At 47.3% G+C, this 17,204-nt stretch overlaps 1 protein-coding gene across 1 annotated transcript in view; it reads right to left on the bottom strand.

The window, feature by feature from the left end:
* Nucleotides 1-16,973, bottom strand: part of KALRN (kalirin RhoGEF kinase) — a 660,995-nt gene extending 644,022 nt beyond the window's left edge. Inside the window, 1 exon segment of the mRNA XM_038583060.1 lies at nt 16,867-16,973. Coding sequence (XP_038438988.1) covers nt 16,867-16,939 — 73 coding nt within the window. The 5' untranslated portion in view covers nt 16,940-16,973.
* Nucleotides 16,974-17,204: the final 231 nt, after the last annotated feature.

Below are 17,204 nucleotides of genomic sequence, written 5' to 3'. Positions count from 1 at the left end.
TGAACTCTTCTTCCAATTGCCATTCAAGCACACTTACTCTACGACCACCACCACATCTGCCTAAATAGGCTTCCCTACTCCCCAGTTTGTGTGCTTGCATTCCACTAGGATAGTCACATCATATACCTAGAATGCTTTCAGCGTGCTGTTTAAAAATGGCATGTTTCCCTCTATCAAAATGTGCGTTCTTTGATGGTCTAGAGAATGTGCAAAAAAGGAGAACGGATTCTGGGTGGAAGGAAACGTAGAAAAAAGCCAACATAGCTGCCTAATTACCTAGTGCCTCCATTTGAGATGATGTAGCTGGGCTGGGTTTGCACATGCCCCAGGAAAGGGAGATTTTGAATTGCTTTCACCATCTTCTCTATCTGACTCAAAAGAAGACAAGTTCGAGGACATGAGCTGGCAGGAAGATCAGTGAGTTCGTCCCCCACCCCATGCCTTGGCAGAGCAGCTCTGATGGAACCTTAAGGAAGGCATTATCTAGTGTGTTGAGGTACATCTCTGATTATAGGGTTGGGATCCAAAGGAACAGACTGAGAAAGTGCAGGCTTTTCCACACAGGCCCAGAAGTCCCAGAAACTTGGGTTTTCAAAAGACTCTAAGGGCCAAAATAGTTTGAGGCCACTACTGACCACCAAGATGATTCTCCCCAAGGAAATTAGAGCCTATCTTCACCAAGCAAGGATGCTGGGTTACCTATGAGCTCTGACACCAGGTGGACTGGCTAAGTAGTCTCTAGCTGCAGAGACAAAAAGCCTCAGAAGGATGGAAAGTCCTCACAGAACCAGAGCATATATGTCCTGACACTACTTACCTCCTGGTTTCTATCCCTGCTGGCTTCTCTATTGCCCAGTTGGCTCAGAATGCTATAGATGCATTCAAGACCACGTGAATAACTCTTATCAGTCTCAGAGAGGGAAAAGGATTTACCAAGCTTATCAATAACAACACTGGTCTCCTGGCACCCAGCCCACTACTACTCTTTCTACTTGGACCTAATCATCTGGCACCATCATTTACCTGCTTTTTTTTTTTTTTTGCTCTGTACTTTCCTGGTCCATCTGATCTACCAGTCTCCCAGCTTCTGCTACCTTCAGAGAGACCAGAGTTCCCATTTTCCTTGGTCAAAAGAGAAACACTGCTCAGAGCCACTAGGGCTATTTGAGCCCCAGAGCCTTGGAATGGAAACATTATAAAACACGAAAGTCTTCCTGTGCTAAAAGAGATGAATTTTAGTTAAAAACAGCAAACAGATCCACCATGGAAGCAGCACAGCAACGAGCCCTGAACTGGACTTTATTTCTCTATGTATTTATTATCGATTTAAATTGATCCCACTTACCATGGCCTTTCTATAGAACATATGTTCGTGGAAACCTAAGCTGATGCTAATGGAATTAGCTTTATTCAGAAAAAGCAAAACTGACTAGAACTGGCCATGTTAGGGTACTGAGGAGATCGAGAAGGCAGATCCAAGCAAGCTAAGGGGACACGAGGCCCAAGAAGGCCTGTAAGTCAAACATCAGTCCTGTTTACCAGACTGAAACACTAACCTCCAGGAAAGCAGGATGAAGCGGTGCGGCTCTGTATATAATCCACTGCCACCCTTTCGCCTCCTAGGACTTGGAGCTCCTTGAAGACAGAGGCTGTACCATACTCCCCTCCGCACCACAGAACAAGAGACGACCGCAGTGCTCACTAACTGCTAGCAAGAAGAATCTACATCGTCACACCCGTGCTTGTTGATGTGCACACACACATATGCGTATAGATGGAATCCTCATGAAGACAGCTATAGAAGCTCCATGTCTAAACTTTTCTCCCCAGAGTTATTGGCTAATGCTTATTAAAACAGAGAGTGTGTGTGTTTTTTTTAATTTCACATGTCCTTACGTATAATTAATCTCCCTCTATTCTTGCCAGAAACATCTATTTACCTCATGGAAATTTAGGTTAGTTACAGCAGTAGACAAAGAGAAAGCATCAATGTTCAGCTCCTGACATCCAGGGTAGGATTCTTTTGGTATGCAGCTTGAATTCTCAAACTCCTATGAACATATCAAGATCCAGACTGGGGGAACTTAATGGTTGAGATCACTTTTTTTTTTTAAGATTTTATTTATTTATTCATGAGAGACACACAGAGAGAGGCAGAGAGAGACACAGGCAGAGGGAAAAGCAGGCTCCATGCAGGGAGGGAGCCTGATGCGGGACTCGATCCCTTGATTCCAGGACCCCAGGATCACGACCTGAGCCAAAGGCAGACGCTCAACCACTGAGCCACCCAGGTGCCCGTGTTGAGATCACTCTAAATGAGAGGTAAAGAGTACTCAGGACATGACATAAGAGAGATTCTTGGTATGAGGGAAGAATCAAGCATCAGAGGAACATAGGAAAATTTCAGTTGAGGAAATCAGATGCCAGGGTCTTGGCCTCCTCTTATATGCCCACCTCAATGCCCAATTGGGTTTTAGGGAGGCAGCTTTAGAAGATAATGTCTACGTAAGTAGAAAGGCACCAGAGATCCTAAGACCACTTCTGAGGAAGCAGTGGGCCCCTAGGAGAATGCCCTACCAATCAGTCACACGCCATGATCCACATGGTGTAGAGGTTAAGGGACAAAAGCACACACTGGCCAAGGTGACTACCTACTTAGGTGAGGCAGGTGTAGAGCTTCTGACTTCTCACAGTTGGCACTGAGTGAGCTGGGGAATCACCTATTACTTTATTCCCTGGTGATGGTACTCAGAGGTCCTCGGAGAGTCAGGGATCAAAGGCCTGAGGTCAGATCGCTGAGGCTACCACGTGCAGGGGCTTTGACTCCATAGGCAAAGAGTCAGAATATGAATGTTAGTGCTGAGTAGTAACATGATACCCCAAAAAGCAGGACAGGTCTAGCAACACCTTTGTAAATACCAGTACAAGGATCAGACCAGACCAGTCATTATTTAGTGGCTTCAAGCACCATTCTCTCCCTGCCCCCACCATTACCATCACAAGTTCATGTGTGCATCTCTACACACCCAGACTCCAATCTGATGAGAAGTGGGAGAATGGGAGAAAATTTGAGTGACTGAGAAATTCACCTGAAATAAATAATCATCAAAAAAAAAAAAAAAAAAAAACCTAATCCAGGAAGAGAAAGAAAAAGAAAAAAAAAAACTTAATATGCTATAAATTAGTCAAGTTGGAGTAGGGTCTCATGAGAAAGATTAGCTCTACATTAGAAAATTTAAAAGCTACATTTTCTTCACACGTCTGGGTAATAAAGAGTAATAAGGTAAACCGGGCCACACTGTCACCCATCAGAAAGGAAACCGCAGCCGTTCTGGACACTTAGATGAACCACTCTTCCACTCTTACACACACGCTTCTCTTCCAAAAACAAATGGAACATATCATGAAATGTTTCACTCCATCTCCGGTGCTGCCAATTTCCTACCAAACATGAAAAAATGTACAGTCCTCAAATGCAGTACGGGCTGTCACTCCCATCCAAGTCCCCCAGCTCATCTTTCAACCACACTCAAAACCAAGGGAGAGCCCAGAGAAAGGCAACGGACAAAAACTCCTTTCATGTGTAGTCAGCAATTTTGTTTGCCCAAAGCATTCTCCTTCTAGTATCTCATTGTATCTCATACTCTTCTTATGAGGTATATGGCAGGACAAGTATGTTTACCTCTTTCTTCCGATGAGGAAACAGAGGCCCCATCTGTAAAAACAGACGTGTTAGCCAGCTTGGCCAAGTCACAGAGCTAATTAATGAAGGGCAGAATTGGAAACCAAGGTCTCTTGAATCACATCCTTGGATTCTTCTAACCAAACACAGACTATGGGTTTTGCACACACAACCTAAAGCACTTCCATACCTGTGGTATTGGAATTAACTTTCACTCAAGCCCACAGAATATATGTGGCTTCTTAAAATTTTATTATTATTATTATTATTAGATTGGCTACTTGTGACTGCAAATCTGGCTCCTACATCACTTCAAGGCACAAGCAAAAGAGGCGAATGCCCTGGTCCATTTATTTAAATGTCACTAACAAAGCGTCCTTAAACATTACATAGAAAGTTACCCTTCAGAGGACAGGAACTGGCTGTCCTCCCTCTCTTCTGAGGATAAAAGCAGAAAACCGTCCTGAACCTACAGTTGTCCTACAGTCACCTTTGAAAAGGATCAAATAATGGGTGACCCTTCTTGCTACTCTTTGGACAAAATAATGTCCCAGATCAAACACTGGTCCACAGAAAGGCTGGGTTATAAATGTCCATCATTAGGAGAATGGTTAAATAAAACATGGCACATCCATACAACAGAATGTAGCACAACTCTTAAAACAAATGAGGTAGAGTTACAGGTACTGACATGGAAAAATGTCCGTGATTATAAAGTGATAAAAGCAAGTCGCAAAATAACAGGCATAGCACAATTTTCCTTTTTGTTGAATACAATAAGAAAGCAAGCTATGCATTTGTATAAACACGTACTTGTATATGCAATAGGACTATATATCTGCGGAATTTATCTTAGCATCAGTGAGGAAGAGGGAGAAAGAGCATTCACTCTTGACCACAGATACTGTACTTTTCTTTCGCATAACTATTTTTGGCAGCACGTGTCAATGCCTTTACCCCTCCCAACAACCAACAGATCCTGTCTTCCTATGTTATCCCCATATAAAGGTTAGTTGGCTTATGAATGTCTTGTATTTCATACATTTATAGTAACTGGGGGAAATAGCTGCATTTAGGAAAAAGCCTACCACCTCCCAATATGTTTTTCACCTTAATTTAATGATCAAAAAACACACCATGGATCAAAGGAGAGAGTGCCCTTAGGAAACAAGACCACAAGGAAATAATCTCGAATTAACAGACAGGGGTTCTCTCTGGGTGATGGGATTACAGTGGCGTTTCTATCCTTTACAGGCATCGTATTTTCCAAATACTCTACGGTGAGCCAGCATTACTTTCATAATAGGAAATTAACTTTAGGATAAAAAACAAAATGTTCTATTAAAGTATACCAAAAATCAAATCTCTCTAAATGAAACCTTATTTACCATTTATTATTTATTTAATTATCTTTTAGCTTATAGACAATAAGCACTATTAAATGAATCAATGAATGAGTGAAACTACCTTTCTGATTGATCTCCAATTAGCCATCTTTTCCTATATCAGTCCTCACAACTCAACAGGACCATAAACTCTTCAGAAACAAGGACCATTTGCTCTCTCTCTTTAGGAGCACCCTTAATATCTAGCATGATACTAGGCACATGGCATACACTCACTTAATACTGATTAGTTAATCCAGTTGTGTGATTTTTCTCTGACCCGAAAAAAAAAAAAAAAAAAAAGAATCACCCACCCAATCACATTTTAAAAGTCTTTGTTCAAGTACAATTTTTTGTATGCATAAAATTGCACTCATTTTCTCTGAAATTTCAAAAACAGATCACACCTGTGATCAAGAAACAGAACACTACCCGTACTCGCAAAATGTCCCTTCAATTAACAGTTTTTTTTTCTCCTTACTTTTACTACCAAACTTCTGGAACAGTGGTCTGTCTTCATTTTCACCACCTCTTCGTCTGTTTCAGCCTCAGCACCCCCTCTTCAATGAGTCCCACACCCATCCAGCAGAGGCTGTTGATCCTTCCATACTTTCCTCTTTATGGCACTTACTATGCTACACCGTGATCGTTTGTTTATGTGTCAGCCAATCCCACTAGACTGTTACTCTCCTGTGGGAAAGATTATTTCCCACTTGTTTGTGTACTCCCAGTGCCTGGGAGTAGGTATTAGGTGCACTTAGTAGGTGCACAGCTGGCATTTGACACTTGAAAGAATGAGTCCACTCACTGAGATCTGATAGTCTGCTAAAATTGACCAGTGCTTTGTCTAGTTTTCATCAAAACTAATAATGATATTTAGCTGTCAAAACTCAGTGGTTGGGATCCAAAAAATGGCGAAAATTATACTCCTCCAATATTTGGTTAAGCATTCTCTTCATATCCAAGTATCTGAGCACGTTATGTGACAATGCTCGGGGATACAGAAAAGAGACTTAACATCTAGCACCCACCCTCCAAATTAAAGCTGTGACATAACTCCCAATGGCACTCTGTCCTTCCATGGCCATACACCCAACATGGAGTCCTGCCAATCTTTTTCCCCAACTGCTTCTGGAGCCACTCCTCCCCCTCCTCACAACCTCCTTTCCAGGACAGTAAAAAGTCAGAGACAGAAATCCCCCAGGAGACTCCAGACTCCTCCTCCCAGCCCCCTTTTGTCACATCCAATTAACCATCTGCCAGTCTCCCGGGCCTCCTCCTAGGCCCACTGTCCAGCTGCCAACTCAATACTGTTTCCCCACCCCCATAGATGCCCATTGTCCCTCGCTGCGGGGTAAGAGCGTAAAAGGCGGGGATTTTAGCTACATTCCCAGTCCCCTGCCTGCCATGCCCTGGAATAACTATAATTACAAGCTTAAAAATTCCATCCTTATCTATCTCTGCACTGTTAGGGAAGGGACGGGAAAAAGAAGCTACTGAAGAATCATAATTTTCATCATTCAGAAAATAAAAAGGTTCATCTAGCTAGTAATATGATTATAATAGATGTGTAATATAGTCATGCAATTATATTCTATTATTAAAATGTAATCCCCTTTCTATTACTATTTATAATATGTACGTAACTATCATAATATACACTATATCTCTAAACATCAAGCAATTCTGAGAGGTAAGGATGTTTTTTACCCATTTTACAGATGAAGAAATGGAAGCTTAGAGAGGCTGTATAACTTACACAAGGCCACACCTGTCAATTCCTGTTCTAAGACTAAGATTCTGGGACTGAGCCATACCTAAGGGAACTCCCACCTCCTCCTAGCCTAGGGACTCTAAATCCAGTCCCATATGGCCCACCTTATGGTAACGGCAGCCCCTGGATTCCTACTCCCCCTCGCCCTGGAAGGCCACATAAGACCCCTCACTTGATGACACTCTTGGGTTTGTCCCTAAAATGAGAGCCAGAGGAAGTGCTTTGGGGCCAAAGGATGGGTGTGCTCATTGGCATCTTCCCTATTGTATGAAGGGTCCCTCCTCACAGAGAAGAACGTACAAGGGACTCTCCCATAATCCCTACTCTGCTTCCTCTTTCTTCAAGGACCTTCTAGAGATATTAAGGAAACTGGAAATTCAAGAGTACCTTCCATTCCTGACAGAAATAGCGCCTGATGGCCAGGCATGGACCCCTCCTCAGGAAGCTGCCTGACATCTTCTTGCATGGGTCTACCTCCCTCTCTCCTCCCCTCACTCACCCTCCACCCCAGAGACTAGCCTCTCTGCCTCAGGCTCTGTAGGAGATAATTCTGCAGACCCGACCACAGGCTGAAGAAAATCCCACCTCCGCTTGCAAAAGGAAGCCACCAGCACTTCCTAAAGAGATTGCTAATTTGGGATCTCCCAGCCGGCTCCCCAGCTTCTCTGCCCAAGGGCCTCCTAGGGCCATACCACCCCAGTTCATCCATTTCACAGCTGCCCTCAGCTTCAGTGACCCTCCCCAAGCACACCACCGGCAGCCCCTGGACTTCCGACTAGAGGACGCTCTCTCCACTGGGGCCGTTGATCACCCATGTTGCACCCTCAGCCAAGGTCCTTTTCCAGCCAGCTGCCTTACTAAGGTCTGCCTGCGCCACCTCTCCCTCTGGTCCCAAGGCTCACCCCTCTGCCGACCTTGAGATCCACCCCTCCAGGCCCATCCAGGACCTTCCTCCATCCATTGCTTCTCTCTTTCCTAAATATTCACTCTCTTCCTCATGCCTACCTTCTTCCTCCTCCCCATCCCTAGGTATTCACATATCTTCCCTACCTAAAAAAAGCCTCCCCTCAACTGCTACCCATCTCCAACTACCTCACTATTTTTAACCTTCCCTTCACAGCCAAACCTTTCCAAAGAGTCATCTATATGCACTCCCACCGCTTCCTCCCATCCACTGACTCCCATTCCCCTTGCAATTTGAATTCCACCTCCCTTACATGATTGAAACTTATTCAAAGGTTACCGATGATCCCCCAATTTCCAGAACCAAGGCTGCGTGCTCAGTCTCCATCTCCCTCCACCTCTCTGCAGCATTTTTCTCCAAGCACTCCTCTCCCTTGGTTCTCCTCCAGCCCTTTGCTGTAGGCTTGAGCCTACAGCCCTGTCCTTGGCCCTCTGCCCTTAAGTCTGTATATGCTTTTCATTTATTATCTCATCTATTCTGATAGCTCCAGCCACAACTTCTTACAGATATCTCCCAGATCTGTATTTCCAGCTCTGGCCTCCCTCCAAAGCTCCAGATTCCCTTCCTTACCCGCCTACGGAACCAACACCTCCCCTAGCTCTTTCACTGACACCTGAAATGCAACATGTCCCAAAGTAAACTCCCAAATCCTCCCTCTCCTCCTGCCTCCCTATAGCTGCTCCTCCTCTTCCTAACTCCTGCTTTTCATTTAAGGTACCTCCGTCCTCCCAGTCACCAGGCTGTAGGATGTGGAGTAATCCTTGATTGCTGCCTCTTTCTTGATGCCTCTATATCCAAGTTGCCCAGTCCCATAGACACTATGTCCAAGAGGTCCCTCACATCCACCCCCTCCTCTCCATTCCCACTGTGGCATCTCAAGTTCAGACCTGCCTAACCTATCACAGTGGTCTCCTAATCCAGCACTGGCCAACAGTGCCTCTCCCATTCCAATCGACCCTCCATAGGGCTACCAGATTTCTCTTCCTGCTCATGTCACCACCCTATCCAGAAATTTTTAGTGGCTCCCAGAAGAAAACTGCAGATAAAGACCAAACTCCTTGGCCTGTCATTCAAAGCCCTTTATGATGGGGAAGCCCAGTAAATGTTTGATAAATGTAGCAATCAATCAACCTGGTCTCCACCCCCTTCTAAGTTTTATCTCTCATTGATCCTCCACCTGCATCCTCTGAGTCCTATCAAGTGGACCCCTTGAAGGTCCAAATATGCCATGGGTCCTCATACCTCCCTCTAACACTGTTCCAACCTGGGAACACAGAAAAGCGTGTCCTCCCCATCTAGATCCTACTCCTCCCTCCTTCAAGCCTCGGCTCGGCTCGAGAAGTAACCACTTCCTTGAGAGCACAGCTCGTCTGCCACTTTCCACTCTCCTACCTGTTTGTCCCTTGCATCCATGTTTTCTAGCTAATGTCCAGTTAGTTCCCTTCTAATAACGCTCTGGGCAGAAGGGGAGGAGACAAAGCTAATTCTCCAACAGTTTCTTCTTTACTCCCTTGAATTAGTTCTCCTGTCCTCCCAGCTGATTCTTCCTGTTCCTTCACTCCTCAGTAGACACGATTTCAAGGAGCTCTATTGATCCAACAGCCCTGTGGCCGTCAATCATTTCCTAGTTATTTTGCTGCCAGTCATTCACACACAAAGGAGTGGCAGGAGGAATCTGAACTGCGTGCAGACAAGAAGGAGCAGGAAAGGACTGATTCGCTGCACCCACCTGAGGCTTGGCCGAAGCAAGAACTCCATTCTCACTGGGCTCCTCCAGAAGGCACAGGGCCATGTGCCAGGGTCTGGAGGGCTGGCAGTGGGGGGGGGGGGGGGGGGGGGGGGGTGTGTGTGACATCATACACTTCTGTGGAGAGGGGAGAGAACAGGAGTGTCCTGACCCGTTGTAAGAAGGGTGCTGCAACCAGTCTCTTTGGGAAACCAAACTGGGAAGCACTGCTTTCTTCCTGGACTGAAAAGGTCCCATAGAGTTCAGATTAAATAAAGTCATGCTTGTCAGAAGAGGCACTTACAGTAATAGAATGCTCGATTTAGAAGGAACTATCTACATGTATTTGGATAGAACTCTACAACTTATAAAGACCTTACACATACAGTATCTTGTTTGAGTCTCTCAGCAGTCGTATACAGGAAAGAGGAGAGGGGGCTATTATCCTCATCTTATACAGATGTTAAAGTCACTTGCCCAAGTCATTCAGAGAAGTAGAGTGCAAAGGGGAGCGTTCACCTCCCGCTCTCTTGCCTGACCTTCTCAGCCTCCTTCACAGGCTTTACCTTTCTTTCCCACTCCTTATAACCAAGGGCTCCCTGAAGGGGCGTATTTATATCTATTTCCCTTCCTGCTCTATATTCTTTCTTATAATGATGTTATACACTCCCCTAGTACAGTACACAGCTGCAGCAGGTACCTCATAAATATCTGTCAAACAAATGATTGAATGAAAGAACAAAAGACAGCGAAAGCCCAAGCCTAGCCTTCTGATTTCAGAACTCCATCACTCACTTCTCTGGCACCCTCTCCCACCCCATGGCAAAAGCCCCCCATAACTCCCCTCCTGGAGATCCCCCAGCCTCTGTGTAAGCATTTTCACTTAATTAAACCAAAAGGAACAACAGGGGCAGCTAGGAGGTCTTGCCCTACCACTGTGTGTCAGAAATGGCTAGATGCTCTTTTACACGTTTTTCCTATTTAATCTTCCCAACCTGTGAAATAAGCATGCTTAGTCCCATTTTTGCAAAAGACTGAACATGAGAGAGATATTAAGCAATGTACCCAAGATTCCACTCCTTTGTTAGTGCCACGCTATCTGCTCCAAAGCCCACGATCTTCTGGCTATACCAGCATTTCTCAATCTCAGCACTACAGGCACTTGGGAGCTGAAAATTCTTTATTATCCTGTGCATTATAAGATGCCCAGCAGTACACTAGACCTTGACCCACTAGATGCCAAGTTGTGACAATCAAAAAACTGTCTCCAGGGGATCCCTGGGTGGCTCAGCAGTTTGGCACCTGCCTTTGGCCCAGGGCGCGATCCTGGAGTCCTGGGATCGAGTCCCGCGTCGGGCTCCTGGCATGGAGCCTGCTTCTCCCTCTGCCTGTGTCTCTGCCTCTCTCTCTCTCTATGTCTATCATAAATAAATAAAAAAATAAATATTTAAAAAAAAAAACCGTCTCCAGATACTGCAAAACGTTCCCTGGGGGACAATATTGCCCCCAGTTGAGAACCATCACTGGACTATATCATACTGCCTACCTCCAGGAGCAGAAAGAAGTTTGTCAAGTAAAAGTGTTAATTCTCCAACATCCGAGAAGGACCCCTTGTTTCATCTGTTCTAATGTTTTACTGATATTTACAGTCAGGGAGATATTTATCACTTCTCATCTCATTTGTTTCTACAGCTTCAGTTTATTCCAACACCTCTTCCATTCCCCCAAAAGATTATCAAAAAGAACTGGATGGAATGTGCCAATCATCAAGTTATTGACAACTGGCAGCACAGGATGAAGCAAAACCTCCCAAATCTTATGGTGTGTTTAGAAGTCATTGATATGTTCTAAAATATATTAATGTAGAAACAGAATGTATAAGTACAATATTAGGAATGTTAACAGCATTCCGTCTCTGGAACAACAAAGTCCTCTCAATACTCCCCAAGAAGTTCCTAGAAAATGATGTGACCCAAAGTCTAACCCATGATGGGTGGAAGTAAAAGAGAATCAAAAAGGAACAATAAACATTGAATTAAGCATCATTCTGGATCATCAAGCATGTGTCAAAATGAGATGTTTTCCTTTGATGCAAAAGAACCCCTCCCCTTCCGTGCCTGGCATTGCACTGATGGAGCGGTGATATTTACTCAAAGAATTGAACACAATAGGTGTTATTCCAAAATAATATCTTCTTGATGATCTGGACATGATGATATCCAGTTCCTCTGTCCAGGTGGGATGAGGTTATCATCTGAGAGAAAGGTTTAAAGAATCGTATAGTGAATACCAATACACCACCACCTAGATTCAACAACTGCTTATATTTTACCATGTTTGTTTTACCTATGTTAGGAGGAAGTGATTTGTTTTTGTTTTTGTTTCTGATGAATCGCAAGCTTTTTAAAAGATTTTTTTTCCTTGCCTGCAAAGAACAAGTAACTTCAGTAGGGGAGACAAGCCTTAAATATAAAAGAGCTAAAAATGAAACAATACCACTAATGAAGTGAGAAAATGAGCATAAACAAGTGAGTATTTTTAAGAATTCAGAGAACACCGTTGGTCCTGTGAGCTGTCTTCACAGAAGAAGGGGGGTGCTCAAGTCTTTGAAGAAGGAGTTGGATTTGGAGAGTAGGGGTACAGGGGTGGATGATGCCCTTGGGAAGTGAGAAGAGCAGCCTGGCTGCAGCTGAGCTATGAAGTATGGACTTGACCCTGAAGACACTAGGGAGTTACTGCAGGTTCATAAACCAGGCAGCAATGGGATCAAAGTAGTGCCATCTGCCTGCAGGTGCCAATCTGGAGTGGGGGTGAGAAAGCACATTCCAAGGCCATGGGCAGCATAACAGGCTCCGGACTAGGGCAGAGACTGTCGACAAACAACAAGGGCTGATGATGAAAGATAATCCAATAGGAATGATTTCAGGAGAAAAACTCCTCACAGACAATACCAGGTTTTAATTATCATGACTGGGAGAGGGGAGATGCCTCTTACAGAATTAAGGAAGACGGGAGAAGGAGCTAGTGTGGGGAGTTGGAAAGACATACCGAGTTGAGTCTGAGGCTGGCTAAAGTCCAAGAGGCAGCAAAGACTCCAGTTGAAACTGTCTGGACTCACAGGACCAAAGCTCAACAGCAAGACAGACGCAGGAGATACTTCCCCATCAATCTCTTTTCCCTTATCCTCCTGTTTTTTTTTTTTTTTCCTTTCAGTCTCAAAAGAGGAGTTTTCTCCTCTGCTCACCAAAATGAAACTCTTTATATTTGTTAAGGAACCTACTTTTGTCTCACCTCTGCAGGTATCCAACTCAACAAGTCATGTAGCGTCTTTAGTGTTCCCTGTCTATAAGCTTTCTCTCTTCTACCTACAAACCTCTTCTGACTCCCTGGCAAAAAAAAAAAAAAAAAAAAAAACACACACACACAAGCAAACAAACAAAACAAAACCCCTCCTTTTCTTGCTAACATTCCTTCTGACTGGCACCCAACCTCTTTTTCCTTTCACTGATAAACGGTGCAAGTAAGGGATTCCTACCCACAACCCCAAATCCCTACTCTGATTGCCTTTTCTGATACTGCGCTCCCAAGAGCTCGCAGTGGCCCTGTTTTCATCACATTCAGTGAGCACTCTTCTTGTCCAACCTGTCTGCAGCCTGTCTTCACATCAGAACCCGTGCAGACTCCCTGGGGTCTCCAGGATCAAGTCTTCTCTGTTGCCACATTACAAAAAAGGGTTCCCACCCCCCACCCCCACCCCCGCCCCGAATTCTAACTTTAGTCCTTCCCCTTCTTCCTCCACTCCTTCCGTCTGACAGCCAAAGCTTCAGCTGCATCTAGCCTTGACCCAAAAGGCCTGCCAAGTCCACATCACCAGTCTGAATCTCTTGCCTATGCTTCTTAGTTTCATTTTTCCCACCAAAAAAAAAAAAAAAAGCTTCACCTGGCTGTCCAGTTTACCACTCCCAAAGCCAACCTTATTACCTGCCCTGCAAACCGGTCTCCAACCAGACGGTTTCAGTTGACACACTGTGAGTCCTCTACACTCTCAACCCAGCTACTTCTCTTTCCTCATGGGCTTACTTTTCTTCTCTCCCCGATTGCTAGTTTGTCAACAAAATCCCACATTTCTGCCTTTGGAAATGTCTCTCAGAGCTGTCCCTGACTCCCCATCCTTTTTTGCCACCAACCTAGACCAAACCCCCTCCCACTCAGCTCTGAATCACTGTCCTTTCTCTCTGGATTCTTTCCTTTTTTTCTCCACTTCATCAATCATATTACCCCCAGATTAACCTTTCCAAATACCACTTTCATCAGGATGTGTCCTTGCTCAAGAGCCTAAAATGACTCCCTACTGGCTCTGAATCAAACCCAAACCTTCTCTTGGGCTTCCCAGACTCTCCCTATCTGGTCCTGCCCCACTAGCTATCTCTATGTCCCCTTCCTCCCTAACCTACCCCTTATATTTGATCAGCCCAGGAACCTCACTGTCAATGCCCCCAAACCCCTGTGTGCCTTTTGCCCAAGCGGTTCCTCCCACTCTCCAGCCCCTTCAAGGACTACCTTTGATTCTACTCCATCTATAGTTCTGTCAACTTTTTATCTTATAGAACCATAATGTTTACCAATTGATTAATCTCCAAGTGAGCAATAATTGTCAAACCTCTTTTCAAAGTTTTCCCAGGTCAAAGACCACTTTGAATATTTCTTTTCTATTCCACAGCACCCTGGACAGCAGAAGGCTCCTAGTAGGAGCTGGAAAGTCCTTGTTGGTTTTCTATTCCAATTGGTTTCTTTTCCCAGTTCCTATATTTCGCCTCCTCTACATCATAAAAATGATTGATAAAACTATTATTGAGGTTTAGAACAGAGAATTCCTAGGACGACAGTATGGAATCCACCAATTTATAAGAGTAGTGGGCTGGGTGTGCGTGCCCACTACTCTTATAAATTGGTATAATTGCAGAGACATGATTTAGGGAATCAGCTTAATCAGCTGGTGAAGAGAAGCGAAATACCAAAACAATCAAGGGGCCCAAATGACAGAATTAGAAGGGGGCATGAAACATGCCTAATTAGAAGCACAAGAGTCCAGGGTTTTGGCAAAGCAATCACCAGTTCGTCCTTACATATGCAAAATTTTCCACCAGGATGTAAGGGGTAACTTTAGTGCTAGGGACTTTGAAAATGTGTTTGAAGTTTTCTCGGTTGTTCAGTTGAAGAAAGGTATAATCTATCTGGCCCACCAGGTTCAGTGCTGTTCCATGAAGATGGAGAATGAGAAGGGAAAAAGTCACAAAATATGGCCTTATTCCAGGCTTAAGAATCCTCAGCATCAGCCCAGGCTACAAACTAGAGGGGGTAAGGTCAGAAAGCAGAGCCTGGAGGACCCAGTTGGGGGATGGGAGGGAGGCAGCCCTAGACCTCGCCCCTGGCAGCATACACCCCCCCACCTGCAACTTGTTTCACGTCATCAGTCATTTCCAGCCTTATCCATTGAGAATTTAACCTTTCTCTGATTCTAAGTGCACATAAGACCTACCCTCTCTCCCCCCCCCCACAAAAAAAAAGGCTACCCAAGAAGGAAGGAGAATATCCTCAATAGGCGTCCCACAGGAGACAGACCCCAGTCTGTTATTTATTCTGTGAGTTAAGCCAGGGCTAGAAAATGTAAGCCACACGTTGTGTTTTGAAAGGCCCTGGGAAAAGTAACACATCGGACCATTATAGGCCATTAGCACCATTAACACTGTGTGAAATTATCAGGCCTCCAGAAACTGAACTCAGCTCCAAGGGCCTGGGACAGAGAATGGACAAGAACTAGTATTTAGATGGGTGGGAAGGGGAAGGAGGAGTGGTTGCCAAGAGGTGAAAGTGGGGTCCGGATAGTGAAGGTGAGAAGGCTCACACTCCAAGGGTTTGTTTTTTTCCCCCCTTAGAGCTAAGGGAGACTTTGGCCAGAGATGGGAGGCAGCAGAGGAGGAAGGGGGGGGCTGAAGGGGAGCGGATGTCAGGGGAGACCTCCTGATGAGTGTTTCTGGTTAACATTAGGCCACGGAACCTTTCTCCTAGATGCCAGGTTATAAACTTAGGTCAGGTGCCTCTGTGGAATCCATGCTCTGGGTCCTGGGCAGTGTGTGTGAGTGTGTGTGTGTGTGTGTGTGTGTGTGTGAGTGCATGGGATACAGACTGATGGAGGGGGTGAGGAGTGGATAAGAACCGTGTAGAGAATGCAGGTTCGGGAAGAGGAAGGAGAGGGAGAGAGAGGCAAGGCTGAGCCCTGGCAGGCGGGAGAGGATAACAGAGCCTTCCTCTGCTTTCTCCAGGCCCTGGCATCCGCTCCTGCCCTCCAGTTCTTTCCTCTTCAGACCAACCAGAAAAGGACCATATGGACCAATCAAGTCTCGACTTTTAAAGCCACAAGTCTACCCCACAAAGCACCCCACCCTCTTCCCTAGAGATGACCTCTAGGGCGAGGCAATGAGATTAGGAAACAGATGGATGTGCGGAGAGCCTTCAGAGCGAACCTGCCCCCTGACCCCGCCAGCTCACGTCCTCCAACCCCACTTAGGGAGACAGGGGGCAGATGCGCCGCGGCCCCATAACTTATCGGGACTCCTTGGGACAAAGATTCCAGACAAAATGGTTGCAGACGTGGGAGACGGGGCACGGGCGGCAGCCCCAGGTGAACGCGAGGTGGGGAGTCGCCGGCCACAGGTGGTGGGAGCCGAGGGGGGTCGGGATGCGCTCTGGGCAAGGGGACCACGGACCCGGGGGGGGGCAGGGCCCGCAGACAGCTGTAGACACGGATCCCGAGACTCCAAATACCACAGGCCGGCGAGGATCCAGTGGGTGTGTAAGAGGAGGACGCTAACTCACACTTCCAGGAAGGAGGGATGCTCGTGAGAAGCTCATCCGTTCCCAGAACCGGGGGAGAGGAGGACACGGAGGAGGGCGGAGGCGCCCACCGCCCCGGAGCCCCGTCCGCCTCGCTTGGGAGGCGCCCCCGGCCCGGCACCACCACCACCGCCCGCGTACCGCCCCCCCCCCCCCGGTGCCCGCCAGCGCCCCGGGCGCACTGGGGGAGCCGGCGCGGGGCGCGGGGCGCGGGGCGCGGGGCGCAGGGGCGGGGGGGCCGCGTCGTCCCATCCGCGCGCCCCGGGACCCGCTCCCGCGAGTGGGCTGAGCCCCCCGCGCGCCCCCCGACGCCGGCCGCCGCGCCGGGCCCCGGGTCTCCGCAACTCCAGCCCGCCCCGCGCCCCGGCCGCAGCCCTCGGTCCCCAAACTTGTCCCGCGCCCCGCGCCCCGCGCCCCGCGCCCCGCGCCCCGCCCGCTTACCTGTCCGGAAGAAGGCGTCCACGTCCGAGTCGGCGGCTCCTCCTTCCTCCGCGGCCCCCTCCGGGGGGTTCATGGCTGGGGGCGGCGGCGGGCGGCGCGGCCCGGGCGGGGGCGGGCGGGCGCGGGCGCGGGCGCGGGGGCGGGGCGGGGCGGCCGGCCTGGCTCAGGCGGAGGCGGAGGCGGGGGCGGGGCGGGGGCGCGCGGCGGGCGGGGGGCGCCTGGCCCGGGCCCCCCCATGGCCCCTCCCGCGGGCGCTGGCGGCTGCTGTCCGGCGGGGCCGCTCCGGGCGCCCGCTCTCCCCGCAGCGCCGGGGGCTCCGCTCCGCGCCCGGCCGCCCG

This window comes from Canis lupus, chromosome 33, assembly GCF_011100685.1.
Source record: "Canis lupus familiaris isolate Mischka breed German Shepherd chromosome 33, alternate assembly UU_Cfam_GSD_1.0, whole genome shotgun sequence".
NCBI lineage: Eukaryota > Metazoa > Chordata > Mammalia > Carnivora > Canidae > Canis > Canis lupus.
Note: the sequence above shows the minus strand (reverse complement) of the source record. Positions and strands in the feature narration are given on the sequence as shown.